This window comes from Hyperolius riggenbachi, chromosome 12 (assembly GCF_040937935.1).
Source record: "Hyperolius riggenbachi isolate aHypRig1 chromosome 12, aHypRig1.pri, whole genome shotgun sequence".
Taxonomy (NCBI): domain Eukaryota; kingdom Metazoa; phylum Chordata; class Amphibia; order Anura; family Hyperoliidae; genus Hyperolius; species Hyperolius riggenbachi.
This window is the reverse complement of record NC_090657.1, coordinates 37,252,989-37,276,334: the sequence shown is the minus strand read 5'-3', so window position 1 is coordinate 37,276,334 and position 23,346 is coordinate 37,252,989. Positions and strand designations below refer to the sequence as shown.

The 23,346-nt window shown below is 47.7% G+C and overlaps 2 protein-coding genes across 3 annotated transcripts in view; one reads left to right on the top strand and one right to left on the bottom strand.

Annotated features, from left to right (window-relative positions):
* LOC137542498 (parathyroid hormone/parathyroid hormone-related peptide receptor-like) overlaps positions 1 to 23,346 on the top strand; it is a 193,489-nt gene that overhangs the window by 16,685 nt on the left and 153,458 nt on the right. The window lies entirely within an intron of this gene.
* Positions 22,552 to 23,346, bottom strand: part of MYL4 (myosin light chain 4) — a 38,442-nt gene continuing 37,647 nt past the window's right edge. Inside the window, exons 6-7 of the mRNA XM_068264464.1 lie at positions 22,945 to 22,985; positions 22,552 to 22,770 (exon numbers count right to left, since the gene is read on the bottom strand). Of these exons, the coding sequence (XP_068120565.1) occupies positions 22,957 to 22,985 (29 nt within the window). The 3' untranslated portion in view covers positions 22,552 to 22,770; positions 22,945 to 22,956. The remainder of the gene's footprint in view (positions 22,771 to 22,944; positions 22,986 to 23,346) is intronic.

Sequence of the window (23,346 nt, the reverse complement as noted above, 5' to 3'; positions counted from 1 at the left end):
AATCAAGCTGAAATCATTGACATTAACCTCCTTAGCGGTATGGACGAGCTCAGCTCGTCCATTACCCCCGGAGGGCGCCGCTCAGGCCCCGCTGGGCCGATTTTGCTAGTGGATCGGGACTCCGGATGATGTCACGACGTCGATGACGTCATCACGATCGTCGCCATGGCGACGGGAGAAGCCCTAAAGAAAATCCCATTCAGAGAGGGATTTCCGGACAGGCTAATGTGCCGGCGGCGATTGAAGGGTAGGGAGGGACTCTGCAGGGAGGGGGGAATCATGTAGCTAGCACTAGGCTAGCTACATGATTTAAAAAAAAAAAAAAAATATATAGTGCTGCGCTGCCACCCTGCCGATGTTGATAAAACGCCAGGGTGGTTAATCCTTGCAATACATTATATAGAGTTGAACTGAAAGTACTGAGCTTTGCTAAACACATTTGTAATTTATCTTTAATGTTAATGTGTCTGTACCATTGGGGGCATTTTCTTAGAAGGAATGTCCGAGGTGATTAAAAAACAGAAATCTACTTAGGCCTCGTTCACATCAGGGCCGTTTCTGTGCGCTTTCCACAGCGCACTGCCCTGTGCGTTCAGCAAGGTATTGATTTTTCCATGTAACTAAATGTAGCTGGTTCACATCTATGCGCTGCGCTGAGCAGCGTTACAGAAACGTAGTGTTGCAGGCATTTCTGTGCGTTGAGCTGGAAAGCGCACAGCAATGCAAGTGAATGGGTCCGCTTTTTTAGCGCATAGAAGCGCGTACAAGCGCATAGAAGCGCATGCGTTTTTTACCCCTAATTGGAGAAAAAAATACATTTACATACAAAAACAAAGTTTTATTGACAACTGCTGCTGCTACAGTAAGCAAAACGTGCTTTAAAGAAGCGCAGCGCAACGCACAGAAACGCGGACTAAAGCGCGCACAAGCGCATGCGTTTTTTACCACGCGCTTTCACACGTTTTTCAGCGCAGCAGATGTGAACGAGGCCTTACCTGGGGCTTCCTCCAGCCCCTTGCAGCCATCTTGTCCTTTTTTCTGACAAAAAAGTTTTTTCAAAATATATATATTTTGGTATGGTCGCTATATTGATGATTTGGTGATTTGGAATGGTCCTCTCTCAGTATTTCAGCAATTTGTGTGCTACAGGAATACAAATGACATTAACCTTCATTTTACTTACTCTATACATCCAACCTCTACGGTTTTTCTGGATCTGCAGTTGGAGGGCTTGTTGAGTACGGGTTGGTCACAACCACCACCTACCGCAGATCCTGTAGTGGTAACTCCACATCAGTGGTGCTCAGCAGAGCTCGAATATTCGAGTAGCTCGAATATTCGAGCTCTTTTCCAGCTATTCGAGCTCGGTATTCGAGCTCCGAATAGCTGTAGCTATTCGAATGGGCTATTCGCGTACACACGAATAGCCCATTCACTATTCGAGCTATTCGAGCAAACGGCGCTATTCGAGCTCGGTACCGAGCTCGAATAGCGTCATAGCCCAGATTGATGTCCTTAGAGCCAATCAGAGGGCTCCCAGGCCCTCTGACGGCAGCCAATCACAGAGGGGGACCCTGGCCAGCCCCTACCCTATAAATAGCGGCCGCCATGTTACATTTCTCCGTCCTTGCCTGAGACTTGCATAGAGAGAGAGTTGCTCCTTTGTGCTTTGGCTTAGCAAGAGCTTTATTGTGGTCATTTACCTAGCGTTTTTGCTCACATACACCTCCTATACACACCTATATTGTTGTTAGTTAGTTAGACATTGTATTTTAGTTAGTAGCTTTTGTGTTAGAGACAGGCCAGCTGCTGCAGGCTTACAGCTTTAGGCCTCAGGGCCTTGCCTGTGTGGGCAGCTGTCCTCCTGTCCTCTGTTTATTTCTCTCTATTCTATACCAGTATTTCTGCTGTCCTTTACTACTGATTGTATTAGTATTGTAGTTATATACTGTAACTGTACTAGGACACTCACTGTCACTGTTCATAGGCTACTAGCTGCTCCTGCGTGTGTGCACTCACTGTCTGTGTACACACTACACACACTCTATTTCCTTCTGATAACTGATTGATTATTGTAATTGAATATTGTAATTAGTTAGTTGTACTCACTGTTACTACTTACTGTACTAGGAGTCTAGGACACTCAGTCACTGTTCATAGGCTACTAGCTCCTGCGTGTGTGCACTCACTGTCTGTGTACACACTACACACACTCTATTTCCTTCTGATAACTGATTGATTATTGTAATTAGTTAGTTGTACTTACTGTTACTACTTACTGTACTAGGAGTCTAGGACACTCAGTCACTGTTCATAGGCTACTAGCTCCTGCGTGTGTGCACTCACTGTCTGTGTACACACACTACACACACTCTATTTCCTTCTGATAACTGATTGCTTATTGTAATTAGTTAGTTGTACTTACTGTTACTACTTACTCTTACTGTACTAGGAGTCTAGGACACTCAGTCACTGTTCATAGGCTACTAGCTCCTGCGTGTGTGCACTCACTGTCTGTGTACACACACTACACACACTCTATTTCCTTCTGATAACTGATTGATTATTGTAATTAGTTAGTTGTACTTACTGTTACTACTTACTCTTACTGTACTAGGAGTCTAGGACACTCAGTCACTGTTCATAGGCTACTAGCTCCTGCGTGTGTGCACTCACTGTCTGTGTACACACACTACACACACTCTATTTCCTTCTGATAACTGATTGCTTATTGTAATTAGTTAGTTGTACTTACTGACTGTTACTACTTACTTACTTACTGTACTAGGGACACTCACTCAGTCACTGTTCATAGGCTAGCTCCTGCGTGTGTTTGCACGTGCGTGCACTCACTGTCTGTAGTGTACACACACTAAATTTACTTGTGATTACTACTGATTATTGTAACTGCTAGTTGTACTTCCTGACTGTTACTACTTACTTACTGTACTAGGGACACTCACTCAGTCACCTCACCCACCAACCCACTCCATTAAAGTACCCCACTTTTCACCCGCCCTTTTAAAAAACTTTTGTCTATACGCCCAAAACATCGAAGATGTCTGGAAGTGGCAGCCAGCGCGGTTTGGGCAAGGGGAAGGGCAGCAAGGGAATCAGGAGGAGAGGGAGCAGCATTGTGGCAAGCCGCGGGCGCGCCACCATGCACAGTTCCGCAGCAGCAGCAGCAGCGTCAGTGGCTAACATTCCTCCCATAGCCACTGGCCGTGGACGCCTTGGGCGCCGCCCAGCAGGAGCATCTGCAACTCACGCTGCAGAGACACAGCAGCAGCAGCGTGTAGCACCTGCTCCGATTTTCCTCCAGCCGGGTCGGAAACGTCCCATTGAGGAAAAGCATGCAGACACTGTGGTGCAACTGATGACGGAGGATGAGCAGCCCGCCATCAGCTCTGCATCCGAGGCCTCCACCCTCACCACCACCCCTGTTCGCAGCAGCCGCCCAGCAGGGCTTGGGGAGGAGGCCAGTTCACCGTCAGTTGGCGACCTGTCATTCAGCAGTCTTTTGACCCCAGGCATCATGAGTCAATTGTCTGCTGTTGTTGGCGATTTTGAGGAGGAGATGCTGATGGGCACTTTGGGGGATGAGGGATTGGACAGCAAGACTGTGGCGACAGTCAAGCAGCCCATCCATGCATCAGGAGAGGAGTTTGGGGGGTCCTCATCCCAGCAGGACATGTTTCAGGAGGGGGAGGATGATGATGACCCGGTGACAGACAGAGACTGGGTGCCACCACCTCCAGGGGATGTCGTCCTCAGCAGCTCTGAGGAGGAGGAGGAGGATGCTCTTGTGGGCCTTGCAAGGAGGCGCATCATTGCAAGCATTGGCAGCAGCAGTAGGCAGGTCCCACAGCCTGCTGGTGTCTCAGGCTCAGCAGCAGCAGCAGCAGCATCTGCCAGTACCACCACCAGCCGCACCCAAGCCCCCCAAGCCCCCCCCCCAACCACCACAGGGAGACAGGCAGCAGCGCTTCCATGCCGTAGGGGGATGTTTCTGTCACCAATCTGGCGATATTTCACCATGCCCACTGTGTACAGCAAGTACGCCACTTGCAACCACTGTCAGCGGAAGTTGAGCAGAGGTGCAGACCCCTTAAAGTTCTGCACCAGCTCGCTCATCAACCACCTTGCTGCGAAACATTTCCACCAGCATCAGGAGTTCCAGAGGCTGAAGGCATCTGGTGCTGGCATTGGCACCACACCCATCACTGCACAGCCTTCAGCAGCAGCAGCAGCAACAGCAGCCACCCCTGCTCCTCCAGCAGCACCAGCAGGAGTGCGGAAACGCACTGCTCCTCCCCCCTCTGCAACTCCTGCCGCCGACACTGAGGCCTGTTCTGGCAGCCAGTCCTCAGTGGCCTCCTCCGCTGTGTCTGCTGATTCCCGTGCCAGCAAAAGGCCACGCCAGAGCCTTTTGAGCGAGTCCTTCCAGGGGGTGGTTAGGGCTCTGCCTCCCAGCAGCCGTCGCGTGCAGCAGCTGAACGGCTTGCTGGCACGGGCCATGTGCTCCCAACTCCTGCCGTACACGCTCGTGCAGGAGGGGAGCGACATTCGTGCGCTGCTTGCTTGCGCAGCCCCAGACTGGCAGCTCCCCAGCAGACACTTTTTCTCCCGCAAGGCCATTCCTGCACTGCACCGCTTTGTGATGGCCAATGTGGAGCGAGGGCTGGAGCACGCGGTTGGTGAAAGGGTCCACGTCACCATGGACTCCTGGAGCAGCCGCTTCGGGACAGGCCGCTACCTGTCCTTCACTGTCCACTGGGTCAGCTTGGTGGAAGGGGGTGAGGATGGGAGAGCAGCAGCGGGCACAGCAGCAGCAGCAACACAGTGGGTGGTGCCACCCCGCAGGGTCAGGGGAACTGCAGCAGGTTCCTCCGATCCTCTGCCATCCTCCGGCACACCTGGCCAAACCCCCCGCCTCAGCAGCAGCGTGAAGGCCCGCCACTGCCAAGCGCTGCTGCACTTGGTCAGCCTTGGGAAGACCAAGCTGACGGCAACCCATGTGTTGGCCAAACTCCAGGAGCAGGAGAGGATTTGGCTGACCCCCAGAGGCCTCAGAGTCGGAGAGGTGGTGGCCGACAATGGGGCCAATCTGGTTGCCGCAATAGACAGGGGAAACCTGACCCACATCCCCTGTCTTGCCCACGTGCTGAACCTGGTGGTGCAGAAGTTCTTGCGCACCTACCAGGGGATGGGCGAACTGCTGGAAACGGCAAGGAACGTTGTGCGTCACTTCCGGCGCTCGGCTGCAGCCTGTGCGAGCCTGGAAGACGTGCAAAAGGAGCTGGATCTGCCACGCCATCGGCTGATCCTTGACGTTCCGACTCGCTGGAACTCCACCCTGGCGATGTTGGAGCGTCTGGTTGAACAGAAGCGCGCTGTCAAACAGTACCTTGCCCTGGCCACTGTTTCCGCCGCTCAGAGAAGGGACAAGACCAGCAACATCCCGTCCATCGTCCCCGATGATGACTGGAGGCACATGCAGCAGGTGTGCTTAGTGCTGGCTCCCTTTCTGCAGGCCACTAACATGGTGAGCAGGGACCATGATATGGTCTGCGAGTGGGTGCCCCTGGTTTGTCTGCTGAACAGGGCCCTCGATGCTTTGCTGGAACAGGGAGCGGCAGCCTTGGACCAGCAGGAGCGGCAAGCAGCTGCACAGTCCACCTCTGAGGGGGAGGAGGAGGAGGACTTGGTGGAGGTCCCTGACCTTGCTGCTGATGAGGGGGAGCAGCACAGTGCAGCTGAGTTGGTGCGGGGGTGGAGAGAGGATGAGGCTGACGAGGCAGAGGAGGAGGATGAGGACAGCAGCACTGCCGTCGATGTGCCAGCAGACGTGGCCCGCCTCTTCCCAATGGCAGCGCACATGCTGACGTGCCTGCGCAGAGACCCCAGGGTGATCCAGATGAAGCAGAGGGAGGACATCTGGATCAGCATGATGTTGGACCCACGCCTCAAGGGGAAGTTGAGCCAGTTCCTGCCGCCTGCAGGAGGAGACCCAGCGCAACAAATAAGGAGCTTGCAGCAGGCCCTTGTTGAGCGCTTGGAGGAAGCCTTCCCCCAGCCTTCCACCCCCACTGTCCAGCAGCCAGCACAGAGGCAGCAGCAGGTGCCAGCATCCAGCAGCAAGCGCCCCACAGACCTGCTGTCTCTCAGCCACGAGCTCTACAGGACTGTAGAGGCTCCGGCAGCAGTGACTAGAGAGGAGGTGCATGCAGCAGCATCCTCCACCGGTCACAGCCAGCGCCTGACCTGCATGGTGGCTGACTACATGGGGTCCTACAGCGGGCTTGACAGCGATGCCTCTGTTGATCCCATGGAGTATTGGGTCAAGCGCCTGGAGATCTGGAGCGAGCTGGCGCAGTACGCCCTGGAAGTGCTGTCCTGCCCCCCTTCCAGCGTGCTGTCCGAGCGCTGCTTCAGTGCAGCTGGTGGTGTGGTCACCGAGAAACGCTCACGTCTGTCTCACAAGTCTGTGGACAGACTGACGTTTCTCAAGATGAACCAGGCGTGGGTGGAAGGCGAGTTCCTGGCCCCTGTTGTCGGCGAGAGGGGGACATGAACTGGCTAAGAACCATCGTTAATGTGCCTTACCACCCTTTACCACCTCCTGGCTCCTGCTCACTAAGCCAGCCTGGTTCACTTTGACTATTACGTCGCCTGCAGCCACACATTTTACACCTACAGTGGGCTGCTGTGTACTGCCCTTCTGCTGTCTGTCTGTGTTTCCCACTGCCAGGGTACACAGATTTACCTTCTGCTGCGACTCTGCCACCAGCTATTACGTCAAACAATAGCTATATAGCTGTGTAATTTGTTTTACAAACAAAACCAAAAAACCATAAAAAAAAAAAAAAAAGTTTAATTTTTCTGAGGTGCCCGGGTTGAAAACTGTGTTGTCCCAGTTGTGTATTGGACACGATGTGGGCTGCACGACCGCTGTCTGGGACCTCCTGTTGTATTCATTTACGGCCTGGTATCACCGCTAGGTACCAGGGCTATTATGTCACGCTGCCTGCCTGCTGCCACACTCACACTACTCCTCCATTCCTCCTGCTGATGCTGCTGTCTGTCTGTGTTTCCCAACGCCAGGGTACACAGATTTACCTTCTGCTGCCACTCTGCCACCAGCTATTACGTCAAAAAATAGCTATATCTGTGTAATTGGTTGTAAAACCAAAACTACAAAACCATAAAAAAAAAAAAAAGGTTTAATTTTTCTGAGGTGCCCGGGTTGAAAACTGTGTTGTCCCAGTTGTGTATTGGACACAATGTGGGCTACACGACCGCTGTCTGGGACCTCCTGCCTGCTGTGTTTATTTACAGCCCTGGTATCACCGCTAGGTACCAGGGCTATTATGTCACGCTGCCTGCCTGCTGCCACACTCACACTACTCCTCCATTCCTCCTGCTGATGCTGCTGTCTGTCTGTGTTTCCCACTGCCAGGGTACACAGAATTAGCTTCTGCTGCCACTCTGCCACCAGCTATTACGTCAAACAATAGCTGCTCACATTACTCCTCCATTCCTCCTGCTGCTGCTGCTGCTGTCTGTCTGTCTGTGTTTCCCAACGCCAGGGTACACAGATTTACCTTCTGCTGCCACTCTGCCACCAGCTATTACGTCAAAAAATAGCTATATCTGTCTGTGTAATTTGTTGTAAAAACAAAACTACAAAACCATAAAAAAAAAAAAAAAAAAAGGTTTAATTTTTCTGAGGTGCCCGGGTTGAAAACTGTGTTGTCCCAGTTGTGTATTGGACACAATGTGGGCTGCACGACCGCTGTCTGGGACCTCCTGCCTGCTGTGTTTATTTACAGCCCTGGTATCACCGCTAGGTACCAGGGCTATTATGTCACGCTGCCTGCCTCATTGACTGCCTGCTGCCACACACTCATCCTCCTCCTCCTGCTGCTGAATTTACCTCCTGCTGTCTGTGTGTTTCCACTGCCAGGGAGCACATACAATGGCGCTTCCAACATGCGTGCGCCACCAGCTATTTGTTACGCTCAAAAATAGCTGCATTTCTTTAAAAAAAAAAATTTGAAAAGAGAAATAAGTGAAGAAGAAGACGATATAGAAGAAGAAGAAGAAGAAGAAGAAGATATAGAAGATAAAGAAGAAGAAGAAGAAGTATATACAGTACTGAACAAATTTCTGGACACAACTTCTCTTTTCAACTTTTTTTTTTTAAAGGAACATCCCCACATAATCACTTGCTGTTGTTACTTGGAAAAAAAGAGGTTTCTTGCATCATTCACCCTCAAAACAAGTGTTGGAAGCTATTTAAGGCCATTTCGAATAGTCAGCTCGAATAATGAGCTCGAATACCGACTCGAATAGTGAGCTCGAATTCCGAGGTCGAATCGAATAGTAAAAATTATTCGACTCAAATATTCGACTGATCTCGAATAATTTACTATTCGAATTCGACCTAACTCGAATTTTGAAAAGGGGTATTTGAGCACCACTACTCCACATTGCTGGCCAGCAGTTGTCCTCCTAATCACACTATCTGGGGTGTCCCCACAGGGGAAAACACGAGGATAGTTAAAAACTGTTCAGATCCTGGCCCTTTACTGGATGAAATCAACAAAGACTTTGTCAATTAGGATATCCTTGACATTCTATTGAAAAGTCTAAAGGTAAGTACACACATCAGATCATTTTTAAACGAACGATCATTCTAAACGAGCAATCAAAGATAGACAACAATAAAGTAACGACCGTTCAACGACCAAGCAGAATACACACAAACGATGTAAAGAACAATATTTTAAGGGAAGTGAGGTAATGTACATCAGAAATGACGTATGTATAACGACATAGACCGACCAATTAATGTACTGATATGAACGATCGTCGGTTAAGTGTTTGTGTGAACAGTGTATGAGTGTGAATGCATGAGAGCGTGTAGCTATGTGAGTGTGGGTAGTAATGACTGTGTCTTTACTTTAACCACTTCAGGGCCACAGTCTTTTCGCCCCTTAAGGACCAGAGCCTTTTTCTCCATTCAGACCACTGCAGCTTTCACGGTTTATTGCTCGGTCATACAACCTACCACCTAAATGAATTTTACCTCCTTTTCTTGTCACTAATACAGCTTTCTTTTGCTGCTATTTGATTGCTGCTGCGAGTTTTAGTTTTTATTATATTCATCAAAAAAGACATGAATTTTGGCAAAAAAATGACTTTTTTAACTTGCTGTGCTGACATTTTTCAAATAAAGTAAAATTTCCTATACATTTGAGCGCGAAAGTTATTCTGCTACATGTCTTTGATAAAAAAAAAAACATTCAGTGTATATTTATTGGATTGGGTAAAAGTTATAGCGTTTACAAACTATGGTGCCAAAAGTGAATTTTCCCATTTTCAAGCATCTCTGACTTTTCTGCGCACCTGTCAGGTTTCATGAGGGGCTAAAATTCCAGGATAGTACAAATACCTCCCAAATGACCCCATTTTGGAAAGAAGACATCCCAAAGTATTCAGTGAGAGGCATGGTGAGTTCATAGAAGATTTTATTTTTTGTCACAAGTTAGCGGAAAATGACACTTTCTGACAAAAAAAAGAAAAAAAAAAGTTTCCATTTCTTCTAACTTGCGACAAAAAAAAAAAATGAAATCTGCCACGGACTCACTATGCTCCTCTCTGAATACCTTGAAGTGTCTACTTTCCAAAATGGGGTCATTTGTGGGGTGTGTTCACTGTCCTGGAATTTTGGAGGGTGCCTAATTGTAAGCACCCCTGGAAAGCCTAAAGATGCTCATTGGACTTTTGGCCCCTTAGCGCAGTTAGGCTGCAAAAAAGTGCCACACATGTGGTATTGCCGTACTCAGGAGAAGTAGTATAATGTGTTTTGGGGTGTATTTTTACACATACCCATGCTGGGTGGGAGAAATATCTCCGTAAATGACAATTGTTTTATTTTTTTTACACACAATTGTCTATTTATAGAGATATTTCTCCCACTCAGCATGGGTATGTGGAAAAATACACCCCAAAACACATTATACTACTTCTCCTGAGTACGGCGATACCACATGTGTGGCACTTTTTTGCACCCTAACTGCGCTAAGGGGCCCAAAGTTCAATGAGTACCTTTAGGATTTCACAGGTCATTTTGAGAAATTTCGTTTCAAGACTACTCCTCACGCTTTAGGGCCCCTAAAATGCCAGGACAGTATAGGAACCCCACAAATTACCCCATTTTAGAAAGAAGACACCCCAAGGTATTCCGTTAGGAGGATGGTGAGTTCATAGAAGATTTTTTTTTTTTGTCACAAGTTAGCGGAAATTGATTTTAATTGTTTTTTTTCACAAAGTGTCATTTTCCGCTAACTTGTGACAAAAAATAAAATCTTCTATGAACTCATCATACACCTAACAGAATACCTTGGGGTGTCTTCTTTCTAAAATGGGGTCACTTGTGGGGTTCCTATACTGCCCTGGCATTTTAGGGGCCCTAAACCGTGAGGAGTAGTCTTGAACCCAAATGTCTCAAAATGACCTGTGAAATCCTAAAGGTACTCATTGGACTTTGGGCCCCTTAGCACAGTTAGGCTGCAAAAAAGTGTCACACATGTGGTATCGCCGTACTCAGAAGAAGTAGTATAATGTGTTTTGTGGTGTATTTTTACATATAACCATGCTGGGTGGGAGAAATATCTCTGTAAATGACACATTTTTGATTTTTTTTACACACAATTGTCCATTTACAGAGAGATTTCTCCCACCCAGCATGGGTATGTGTAAAAATACACCCCACAACACATTATACTACTTCTTCTGAGTACGGCGATACCACATGTGTGACACTTTTTTGCAGCCTAGGTGCGCTAAGGGGCCCAACGTCCTATTCACAGGTCATTTTGAGGCATTTGTTTTCTAGACTACTCCTCACGGTTTAGGGCCCCTAAAATGCCAGGGCAGTATAGGAACCCCACAAGTGACCCCATTTTAGAAAGAAGACACCCCAAGGTATTCCGTTAGCGGTATGGTGAGTTCATAGAAGATTTTATTTTTTGTCACAAGTTAGTGAAAAATGACACTTTGTGAAAAAAACAATAAAAATCCAATTTCCACTAACTTTTGACAAAAAATAAAATCTTCTATGAACTCATCATACACCTAACAGAATACCTTGGGGTGTCTTATTTCTAAAATGGGGTCACTTGTGGGGTTCCTATACTGCCCTGGCATTTTACGGGCCCAAAACTGTGAGTAGTCTGGAAACCAAATTTCTCAAAATGACTGATCAGGGGTATAAGCATCTGCAAATTTTGATGACAGGTGGTCTATGAGGGGGCAAATTTTGTGGAACCGGTCATAAGCAGGGTGGCCTCTTAGATGACAGGATGTTTTGGGCCTGATCTGATGGATAGGAGTGCTAGGGGGGTGACAGGAGGTGATTGATGGGTGTCTCAGGGGGCGGTTAGAGGGGAAAATAGATGCAATCAATGCACTGGGGAGGTGATCAGAAGGGGGTCTGAGGGGGATCTGAGGGTTTGGCCAAATGATCAGGAGCCCACACGGGGCAAATTAGGGCCTGATCTGATGGGTAGGTGTGCTAGGGGGTGACAGGAGGTGATTGATGGGTGTCTCAAGGTGTGATTAGAGGGGGAAAATAGATGCAAGCAATGCACTAGCGAGGTGATCAGGGCTGGGGTCTGAGGACGTTCTGAGGTGTGGGCGGGTGATTGGGTGCCCGCAAGGGGCAGATTAGGGTCTAATCTGATGGGTAACCGTGACAGGTGGTGATAGGGGGTGATTGATGGGTAATTAGTGGGTGTTTAGAGGAGAGAAGAGATGTAAACACTGCACTTGGGAGGTGATCTGATGTCGGATCTGCGGGCGATCTATTGGTGTGGGTGATCAGATTGCCCGCAAGGGGCAAGTTAGGGGCTGATTGATGGGTGGCAGTGACAGGGGGTGATTGATGGGTGGCAGTGACAGGGGGTGATTGATAGGTGATTGACAGATGATCAGTGGGTTATTACAGGGAATAACAGATGTAAATATTGCACTGGCGAATTGATAAAGGGGGGTCTGAGGGCAATCTGAGCGTGTGGGCGGGTGATTGGGTGCCCGCAAGGGGCAGATTAGGGTCTAATCTGATGGGTAACAGTGACAGGTGGTGATAGGGGGTGATTGATGGGTAATTAGTGGGTGTTTAGAGGAGAGAATAGATGTAAACGATGGATTTGGGAGGTGATCTGATGTCGGATCTGCGGGCGATCTATTGGTGTGGGTGGGTGATCAGATTGCCCGCAAGGGGCAGGTTAGGGGCTGATTGATGGGTGGCAGTGACAGGGGGTGATTGATGGGTGGCAGTGACAGGGGGTGATTGATAGGTGATTGACAGGTGATCAGTGGGTTATTACAGGGAATAACAGATGTAAATATTGCACTGGCGAATTGATAAAGGGGGGTCTGAGGGCAATCTGAGCGTGTGGGCGGGTGATTGGGTGCCCGCAAGGGGTAGATTAGGGTCTAATCTGATGGGTAACAGTGACAGGTGGTGATAGGGGGTGATTGATGGGTGATTGATGGGTAATTAGTGGGTGTTTAGAGGAGAGAAGAGATGTAAACACTGCACTTGGGAGGTGATCTGATGTCGGATCTGCGGGCGATCTATTGGTGTGGGTGGGTGATCAGATTGCCCGCAAGGGGCAGGTTAGGGGCTGATTGATGGGTAGCAGTGACAGGGGGTGATTGACGGGTGATTGACGGGTGATTGACAGGTGATCAGGGGGGATAGATGCATACAGTACACGGGGGGGGGGGGGGGTCTGGGGAGAATCTGAGGGGTGGGGGGTGATCAGGAGGGGGCAGTGGGCAGGGGGGGGATAAAAAAAAAAATAGCGTTGACAGATAGTGACAGAGAGTGATTGATGGGTGATTAGGGGGGTGACTGGGTGCAAACAGTGGTCTGGGGGGTATGCAGGGGGGGGTCTGAGGGGTGCTGTGGGCGATCAGGGGGCAGGGGGGGAAATCAGTGTGCTTTGGTGCAGACTAGGGTGGCTGCAGCCTGCCCTGGTGGTCCCTCGGACACTGGGACCACCAGGGCAGGAGGCAGCCAGTATAATAGGCTTTGTATACATTACAAAGCCTATTATACTATGTACATGCGGCGATCCGGGTGCTAGTAACCCGCCGGCGCTTCCGAACGGCCGGCGGGTTACTACGAGCGGTGGGCGGAGCCAGTCCCCGGCGGCTGATCGCGTATTGCGGTCGTTTGGGCCCAGTCTTTGCCGCCGCCCATCGGCTGGGGGCGGTCCTCAAGTGGTTAAAATAATAATCACACACAAAAAAAAAAAATTATAAAAAAAGAATGTTCGTTCATTCAACGCACGTGTACGGATGAGAAGTTCGCAGCTGTATACGCGGCGCATGCGTTCTGTGTCGAATGATCGTTCTATATCGGTAAATTAGCTGTACACACTTTGGTGGTTCATCATTTTTCACAAAAAAAAAACCCCAGCAAACAGCAAATTGCTGTTTGCATTGGATTTGGTAAAGTCTTCAGCCAATGTGTTGTAAGACACAAGTAAGCTTAAGGTTAGCAGGAATGGTTGCATGGCCACCTAGCTTTTCATCCTTCCCACCCTTGCCCTGGAATCTTCCAGACTTCAAATTCAGCCTGTAGTGTTGGTGGTATAGTGGTGAGCATAGCTGCCCTCCAAGCAGTTGACCTGGGTTTGATTCCTGGCCAATGTATGTGAGCGTGCTTTTGACATACTACAAATCTCTGGAAGACAGGAGGAGGAGGAGAGAGAGGTGTTTTTCCGCCGGAATGCGGAAATTCCGCGGAGATTCGTAAAATTCTGCAGAAATGTAATGGCGATGGAATTTTCGTAATTCCGGCGGAAAGGAATTTGCTCATTCTGATCATCCCTGCTCCCCTGAAGTCTCCCACAATCCTGGCTCGAAAAGGCTTGCTATATTTACCTTCCCTGGCTCCAGCGGGGGGCGCTGTTGCTGCTCTCAGCATGGAGATAGGCAGGCATAGCCGATCTCCTCCTTCGGGTCCGCTCTACTACGCAGGCGCAGTGGACTTGCTCCTGCGCAGTAAAGTGGGCCAACAACTATCGGCTATTTCCGCCTATCTCCAAGCGGAGAGCCGATACTGCGCTGGAGCTGGAAAGGGAAATATTTACATCCCCGCTGTTCGGAGGGCCAGAGTTAGACCACCGTGGGACACAGGAGGATGGGGGAAGCCTCGATAGGATCCGGAAGCTTATACAATACAATACAATAACATTTCTATAGCACTTTTCTCCCATAGGACTCAAAGCGCTTAGGCTCTCTCAGATTCAGTAATTGGTAGTAGGATGAAGTATTCACACAACAAAATTTATATTTCTGCAAATGCCAAACTGAACAGGTGGGTTTTCAGTCTGGATTTAAACACGTCCAGGGATGGAGCTGTCCTGATCTGTTGAGGTAAGAAGTTCCAAAACGTAGGGGCAGCATGACAGAAAGCTCTGGGACCAACAGTTTCCAAGTGGACTCTGGGTATGACTAGATTAGAACCTGTGGATCTGAGAATGCGGGGATTGCTACGTAGCTGCAACATATCTTTCATGAATCAAGGGCCTAGATTATTCAGGGATTTAAATTTTAGTAGGCCTGTAACGATTGTGGGATATCTCCGTGTTCAGTGCACAAAGATGTGCGCTGACACTGCAGAGGTCCTCCACAAGGGTGTCAAGATACTAGAACCCAGCTTTTGGTGTAAGTACCAGTAGAGGGAAATTCCTGTCGGCAGATGGCGCTGGGGAGTGCAGAGGAACCAATCCTCTGTACCTCCACAAATGCCAGACAGGAATTGTACGAAGCGCAGAACGCAATCGCAAGAGAAGCGATTGCGAATGAGAACGAGCAAAGGGACAGGTTGTATGTGTGTGCACCAATCTGGTCGCCACCCCGCGACCGCGCACACACAACAGCAGGTGCGAAACAGAAACGCAACCGCCAAGAACGGCGATTGCCAGAAGTGACACAAGGCAGATCAGAACAGAATACGAGGATAGCAAAGGCACAGCAAATCATACAATGAGAAGATACGGAAAATAATAAACGCTAGCTAACCGCGAACACCACACTCATTCGCAACAGTGCACGCGGTTATGCGCGGTCTCCACGTGATAAGCACAATAGAGACAAGCACGCCTAACTAACCATCAACAGACAAACATGAAACAAAGAACGTGAACAATTGCTTAACGGTTACCTCATCGAGCCTACAGCAAGCGCCCGTATCAGACAAGACAGACAAACGAGAAACAGGAACTAGGCAGAAAGGATCCACCGCTCTTCCGCCAGAGCAAGTGTGATCCAAGCAGGGACACAGATCAGAAAGATCCACAGCCACTAACGCTAGCGGCTAGTGCGATCTAAACAAGACAGATCAGATGAGGTAGCTGGTAGCAACCGCTGCTCCAGCTTACACTCCAGGAACTAGATCAGAAGGATCCACAGCCGCTACCGCTAGAGGCTAGTGCGATCCAAACAAGACAGAGCGATTCGCTATCAACTGCCGCTGGTGACAGCGCAATCGCGACAGACAAGACAGAATAGGCAGTACAAATTATACACAAAGTGACTGCACTAACTAGGAATGCAAGGAGCACTCCCCAAGAATTAACTATACTAAGATAGCAGTGGCTGACACTCCAGGTGAGTCCAGCAGGAACAAACCTCTATGAGCACCGAAGCATTGTGGGACACACATAGTACTTATAGTACACGCCTCCAATGAATGTGGCCAGGCAATTTGCATGACAACGTATGCAAATTCCTCAGCAAGCACAAGCTGCAAAACTGACAGAAGGTCTTCTTTCCAGAGTCCTGCAGCATGCAGACCTGAATAATGATCAAAAGGCTGCCTGCCTGCGCAGGCAGCTGAGCGGATCGTTACAAGGCCGATCTTGAATAGGACCCTCCATTCTATAGGTAGCCAGTGAAGGGAGTGCAGGACTGGCGTTATGTGGCAGTGACGGGGTTGGTTGGTTAGCAGTCTGGCAGCAGTATTCTGTATCAGCTGTAGACGGTACAAGACCTTTTTAGGAAGGCCAGTGTAGAGAGCATTACAGTAGTCCAGTCGGGAGGTAATGAAGGCATGAACTAAGGTTGGCAGATCTTCTGGGGGTATGAGGTGCTTGATTTTTGCAATGTTCTTCAGGTGAAAATAGGATGATTTCACCACAGCAGAGATTTGAATTCTGAAGTTTAAATCCCCATCAATTAGAACTCCCAGGCTACGCACATGATCAGAGCTGCGTAGATCCGTGCCTCCTATTCCCAGTGGCTTCTCCCACCCGAGGTGAGTACCCCCCAGGGGAACTTTTTGTCGTTACAGGTTTTCTTTAAGCAATATATTAATTGTGGGACTAGGGGAGTGGTTTACCTCATCAATTGCGACTTGTGCAAAAAAAAACAATATGTTGGCTGCACCACCACACCCCTTAGGGCTAGGATTGCTGAACGTTGCTGTGGTGCTACCAATATTAATTGCGTCAACCCATCCAATGTAGCAAAAACATTTTCGGTCATGCCATGCTGGTGACCTCAGACATTTCTCATTTGAAGGTTTGGAGAGAGTTTATTTGGACAGTAGGGGTGGCGATTTACAGAAAATACTCCTGGAACATGAGGTACGCTGGATCTTCAATATGGGCACTAGAGAGTCCACTGAAACACTAATATAGAATATGCTGGAGCCCACTCCTCTCCTACTGTGGGTTATTCCCCTTTAAGATTTTTTTTCTTGCCTATTCAGGTGTGGTAGGAAGGGGAGTGGTCTCCTGATATTTAAGGACTCACTAGTAACTAGACAATTGAGCTACGACTAATTACTCGGTCGGGTCAGAAACGCGTCCGCTTGCATGCCGCCATGTTTTTTGCTATTTTTCTACTGATGATTTCATAAATGGATTTTGATTTTTATCGTATGAAAGGAGTGCAGAGGTTTCTGTTAATAGATTCTCACCAGACATGGCCCCGACCATCTAGTGTGTGTGTTTAAGGCCATATTGCCCGACTTTTAGTACCTGGGATAATCAGTTGTGATTGTGTTGGGTGAAAATCTATCAAAAGTTGCAGGAAGTAATTTAGCTGCTCACCATGCCAGATCACTAAATGGCTGACATGAACAACTGCTGCAATCACACAACTACATTGCACCATCCCCCTCCACAGAACAGAACAGACATCTTGGCTGTAGACGTATGGCGATTGTTCCTAATACTGTCACTTCAAAACAATCACTAACAATTGTTTCAGGCATCTGTTATTCACAGTCTGTATAGGGTTAAATGGGCACTATGACAAAAATTAGGCTATTAGGGTAACCTGGTAAAATTTAGCTAACAGTAGGAGCTTCAGTTACTTAGCCTTTTTTTTTTTAAATGTGGGCTTTCTTTCATATGCTTTCTTTGACAGCATATGCAGAGATGCAGCCCGTTGTTTTCTCTAGCTATGCGACATCCCCCCCCCCAGTGCTCTTGCAATTTTTATGATTGGCTTTCTCCATGATCAAGCTGTACGGGATATGTAGACTAATCAGGGAGTGCTGGGGAAGATCATAACACTGGACGCAGAAGGAACTAATCATTTATCTGGCTTATTTATCTACAAACTTCCACAGCACTCGCTGACCCCCCTGCATTCCATTGTCTTCAGCTGAGAGACATGAGAGGAGCAATCGGCTATTACACTGCAGCACAGTCAGCAGTGGGGGATGACCGGCAGGTTCACTACATATGCTGTCTAAGGGCCCGTTTCCACTAGTGCGGTGCGGAATCGCCGCATATCACCACTGACAAAATCGCATGCGGATGCGATTCCGCATGCGTTTTTTGCCGCGATTTCGCATGCGATTTCGCATAGGCAGGGTATATGCGATTTTAACCATGTCACTGCCTGTGTCAATTTACATTACTTTCAATGCGAAATCGCACGCGAAATCGCGAGAAAAAACGCATGCAAAAAACGCATGCGATTTCCCTATTAAATACATTGCCTGCGATTCGCCTGCATTCCACACGCAGGCGAATTCTGCAGGGTCTACCGTGCAGAAAAATCCTGCACATAAAAACGCAAATGAAAACTGACAAGTGGAAACAGTCCCATCCACTTGTATTGCCTATGCGAATCCGCATGCGTTGTCTGCATGCGAATTCGCGCTAGTGGAAACGGGCCCTAAAACCTCTCAAGCACACATTTAAAAATACTAAGTATTTGATGCTCCTAATGTTAGGTACATAATAACAGGGTTATCCCACTAGACTAATTTTCACCATAGTGCCCCTTTAAGCCCCAAACACACTTTTGAAAAATGTCGCCCATAACTATACTTACTCGATTGTTAGGACGGCATTGCGGGAAATGAGAGCTGTACAGACTTCTAGATTTATAAAAGTGGCGATCTGCTTAAGGACAACGGAAGTTAGAGTAATATGGAGGCTGCCATATTTATTTCCTTTCAAGCAAAACCAGTAGCCTGGCTATCCTGCTGATCTTCTGCTGCTAATACTTTCAGCCCTAAACCCTGAACAAGCATGCAGCATATCAGGTGTTTCTGACATTGTCAGATCTGACCAGATTTGCTGCATGCTTATTTCTGGTGTTATTCAGACACTACTGCAGCCAAATAGATCAGGGCTGCCAGACAACTGGTATTGTTTAAAAAAAATATGGCAGCTTCCATATACTTCACTTCAGTTGTCCTTTAACCTTTTCACCTCGAAGGGTTTTTCCTCTCAAAAAAACAGAGAAATTTTAGCCCGTCAGCGCTCCTTCCGTTCATTCACCTATACCTTTATTACTACTTATCACAACAAAACAATCTATATCTTGTTTTTTAAGCCACTGATTAGGCTTTCTTTGGGGGGTACTTTTTGCTAAGAATTATTTTATTCTAACTCAGTTTTAATGGGAATAATAAGAAAAAAGTTGAAAAAAATCATTATTTCTCAGTTTTCGGCCATTATAGTTTCAAAATAAAACATGCTAGCGTAATTAAAACCACCACATGCTACCGTAATGATCTTAGAGCCTTGTTTCAATCATCTACAATATCTGCATGGCTTGTGTTTCCATTTGTGGACATTTGCATTTCTGTGCTTAACAACAGACGGAACTATATACTGTTGTCACCTTGGAGGGTAATAAGCAAATTACCGATATCTGCGACTGGGATTTTCGGTGAACTTTTATGCAAGTTTTGAACTTTGTTGCAATGTTAGGTCTAGTGTCCATGGCCACACAATCAAATACTTAGTCTGTCTGACTTTGTTGCTTGCCTTCAAGGGCATTTCCTACAAGTTGCAGGTCCAGGTGGATTCTTTACATGGGCTTAGGGGACTGCAGCCCCTATTTTGTCCCATTTTTGAGTCAGTAGGTTGAGATTTTAGACGATAATGTATGAGATCATTATGCAATTTCTTTGTTGGTTTTAAATTCTTTGTATTGATATTTTGATATATTAAAGGTTTTTTTCTATTATTTACATGCACACAAGAGTCAATCCTCCTATGTACTATAGTCGATTGACTTGTTGCATTGGTCAACTCTCCTTAAGTAGACTAGTCAGCTCTCCTTGTCCTGTTTATCAGAGCAGTATGGAAGAATAGATTGCGCTCCCTCAGCAGGGAGATCTGAGAGGCGGTAACAGGATAGGGGGTATCACCCAGCATCAATGACACCCGCCGTATAAGACGACCCCCAACTTTTCAGAAGATTTTCAAGGGTTAAAAAGTAGCCTTATACGCAGGAATATACAGTATCTATGTATCTATTGTTGACATGGTGCATGTGAAGTAATTTTGGGTAATTGTTTTGATGCGCACCCGTTCTGTGCGTGTGTTTGTTTTATTTACTTTTGGTCTCATCAAACACACCGGTTCACCATCTCTAGCACTTTCACAAATAGTCCCCATGGATATTGCTTTCTCTTTGTAATGGGCTTTGAAAGATGGCTTAAAACACTTCTGCTGCTGAAAACCTTGTGTATAATGGGGTGAGTTTTTAAACAGAATTTCAGGGGATTTTTTACACATCCTCTGCTGCAGTGATAAGTAACCACACCCCAGACAGAGCCAATACATTGTATTATCTGTGAAGATAACTTTATTGGTCCTAAAGCTGTAACGTAAATAAGTGTTTCCCTGCTTATGTCCTGAATCAGCTTAATGGGTGAGTCTACCAGATGGTTAGAGAGCATTTATAAAGCTGGTGCAGCTGATGAATTGTGATGGACAAACCAGGGGCGTAACTAGAAATCACCAGGCCCCCCTGCAAAAATTTGGATGGGCCACCCCTTCCCTGCTTAGGGACGTTTTGGGGGGTTGGGGGGCAGTAGGGGTCACAGCATGGGAGAGCTTGGCCACACATCGTCGGGGAGGAAAGACAGTCCCCCCCCCCCCCTCACCTCGGGCTCTCCCCTCCAGCTTCAATCAGTGTCTGCAGGGCGGATAGGAACACGTACCTCCTTCCACCATGGATGTCCGATCTCTTAGTGTCTCACACTACTTCCTGTTTAAACAGGAAGTAGCCTCAGACACTTAGAGAGAGGAAGCTCCGGCGGTGGAATGCAGGAAGGTATGTGCTCCTGCCCGCTCTGCAGACACTGATTGAAGCTGGAGGGGAGCAGTGAGGGAGAGCCTGAGGTGAGGGGACTGTCCCCCCCTCCCTGCCGATGTGTGGTCAAGCTCTCCCCTCATGCTGCGACCCCTCCTGCCCCCCCAAAACATCCCTGAACAGGCCCCAGAGGGGCCCCCGGACCCCCCACGGGTGCAGGGGTTGCAGCCCCTGTTGTTACGCCCCTGGGACAAACCTGTTATAACTAGAATAAATGTAAAGCGTTCTTGTCATTCAATGCCTAATCCAGTGTTCCTTCACAAAGTCCTTGTGCGTACTACGTAGTTGTGCGCAGAATGTTCCCGGCCGTGGGCACGTGAGCAAGGACGTGCGTCGCCGGTCACCACCTGCGCAGTCACCCGCGAACACCCGACCAGGAAGTAAGTTTGGAAGATCGGTATGAAGGGAGACGGAGGAGAAGGGAGGGAGCGGTGAGCATAGGGAGAGCCCACTACACGTGCCTGTTCCCCCCCCCCCCCCCCCCGTTTTTAAATTCTTTTTGTGCTAAGGTATCCTTCTGGGCACACCATAAATGAGAGGTATATGGAGGCTGCCATATTTATTTCCTTTTAAGAAATACCAGTCGCCTGGCTGGCCTCCTGATCCTCTGTCTCTAATACTTGTAGCTGTAGACCCTCAATAAGCATATGCAGATAAAATGTTTGACTTCAATCTGACCGCATTTGCCGCTTGCTTGTTTCAGGCGTATCAGCTAATTTTGGCACAGCTATGCACCAATCATTTGGGAGCCGCAAAAAGCTGTAATGAGAATTCCAGCTATAGCAGAGTTCAGGGACTGATTTTGGTGCCGGCGATTGCCAGAACTCAAATTAGAAAAAGAACAAGGTAATTCCCCTCCCCCTCTGAGTTGCATCAATTAGGAGGTGGAATAGTTTTTAACACAGCCCCGAATTTCAGTGGGAGCAGAGTGAGACATCATTCGGCCTCACCCTGTGCCCAAATTTGCCTGCTGGTACAGGTGTGTGATTCAGACACTACTGCAGCCAAATAGATCAGAAGGACTGCTAGGCAACTGATATTGTTTTAAGGGAAATAAATGTAGGCAGCCTCCATTTCCCTTTTACTTCAGTTGTCTTATAAAACTGTCAGTAGTAGAGACTGATTCTGGTAGTATTTTTAAAGGAGTAAGGAAGGGGGGGTAGGGGGAAAAAGAGTTGCACTTACCCGGGGCTTCTAATGGTCCCCCGCAGACATCCTGTGCCCGCGCAGCCACTCACCGATGCTCCGGCCCCGCCTCCGGTTCACTTCTGGAATTTCTGATTTTAAAGGCAGAAAACCACTGTGCCTGCGCAGCTGTGTCCTCCCTCCTGCTGATGTCACCAGGAGTGTATTGCGCAGGCCCAGTACACTCCTGGAGAAGTCAGCGGGAGCGAGGACACAGCTGCGCAGGCACAGTGGTTTTCCGACTTTAAAGGCAGGGACAGGAGCATCTGTGAGTGGCTGCGCAGGAACAGGACGTCTGCGGGGGACCAATAGAAGCCCTTGGTAAGTTCAACTCTTTTTACAACTACCCCCTACAGTGTCCCTTTAACTCTGGCCAGAAAGGGCATCTTCTTGACAGATAAGATGTACTGTATGTGAGGTATTGAATATGACCCAGAGTGTATTACAACAGTGGGAGCCACTGCAGTCTGTTCACTTCATGGAGTTCTATGGTGATAATCTGTATACAATGCCTTGGCATTAATACTACTTTTGTTTTCCATACAAGATTGGAGATTGTCCATGACACCAGATATCTTCATCTTCTAGTTTGGATGACTTGGGTATGTGGCTCAATATGTAACCAATCCAGCACAATTTTAGGGAGCTCACCCAAATGACTATGGTGCATAGGCAATACTAAAACAATGAATTGTGGAAAGACGACACAGCTTTGTTTTCCTGTGGAATTTTATTTGTTGGATAGTCACTTAGGGATAAAAGGTCCCAAATAAATGTACAGTCCCATGTGGCATTGGAGAAGATGGTGGCATTCTCGGCAAGCACATTCACAGCGGAGGGGTGATTGGTGGACAGCACAGGTGACGTGGCTTCTGGCTCTTCTCAGAAGGGTCAGTAGGGCTACCGGGTTTGGGGATAATTTACAGATACCTATAAAACAAATGCAGCGTTACTCTATATACTTCTATAGGTATTAAAAGTAAGGTCATTGAATACCAATCATATGTTTTCGAATGGGTATTAGATACTTGGAATATTTCAATCTACAATGACTGCAGCCAGAGGCTCTCCATATTTAATAGCATAACAGCAGGTCGTACATACCATGAGATATCTTCATCCAGACATGATGTGCTTGATAAAAGCTGGAAGAAAATAATACTCTGTAAGGGCAATGACACAAACTGCTTTATTACTGATATGCAAATTATTAGCATGAGGCTACTATGGGGCCTGGTAGCACACCGGACCTTGTATTGCCTGGCTGGAGTGTGAATTGTCATCCGGAACATAGTATAGAGAATAATGCATGTGCAGTTAGCTCCATAAATATTTGGACTGAGACCACTTTTTTTCTAATATTGGTTCTGTACATTTACCACAATGAATTTTAAATGAAACAACTTAGATGCAGTTCAGACTTTCAGATTCATCTCAGTGGGGTGAACAGAATGATCGCATAAAAATGTGAGGCAAGTAATGCTTATTTTGTTTTAAAACAATCCC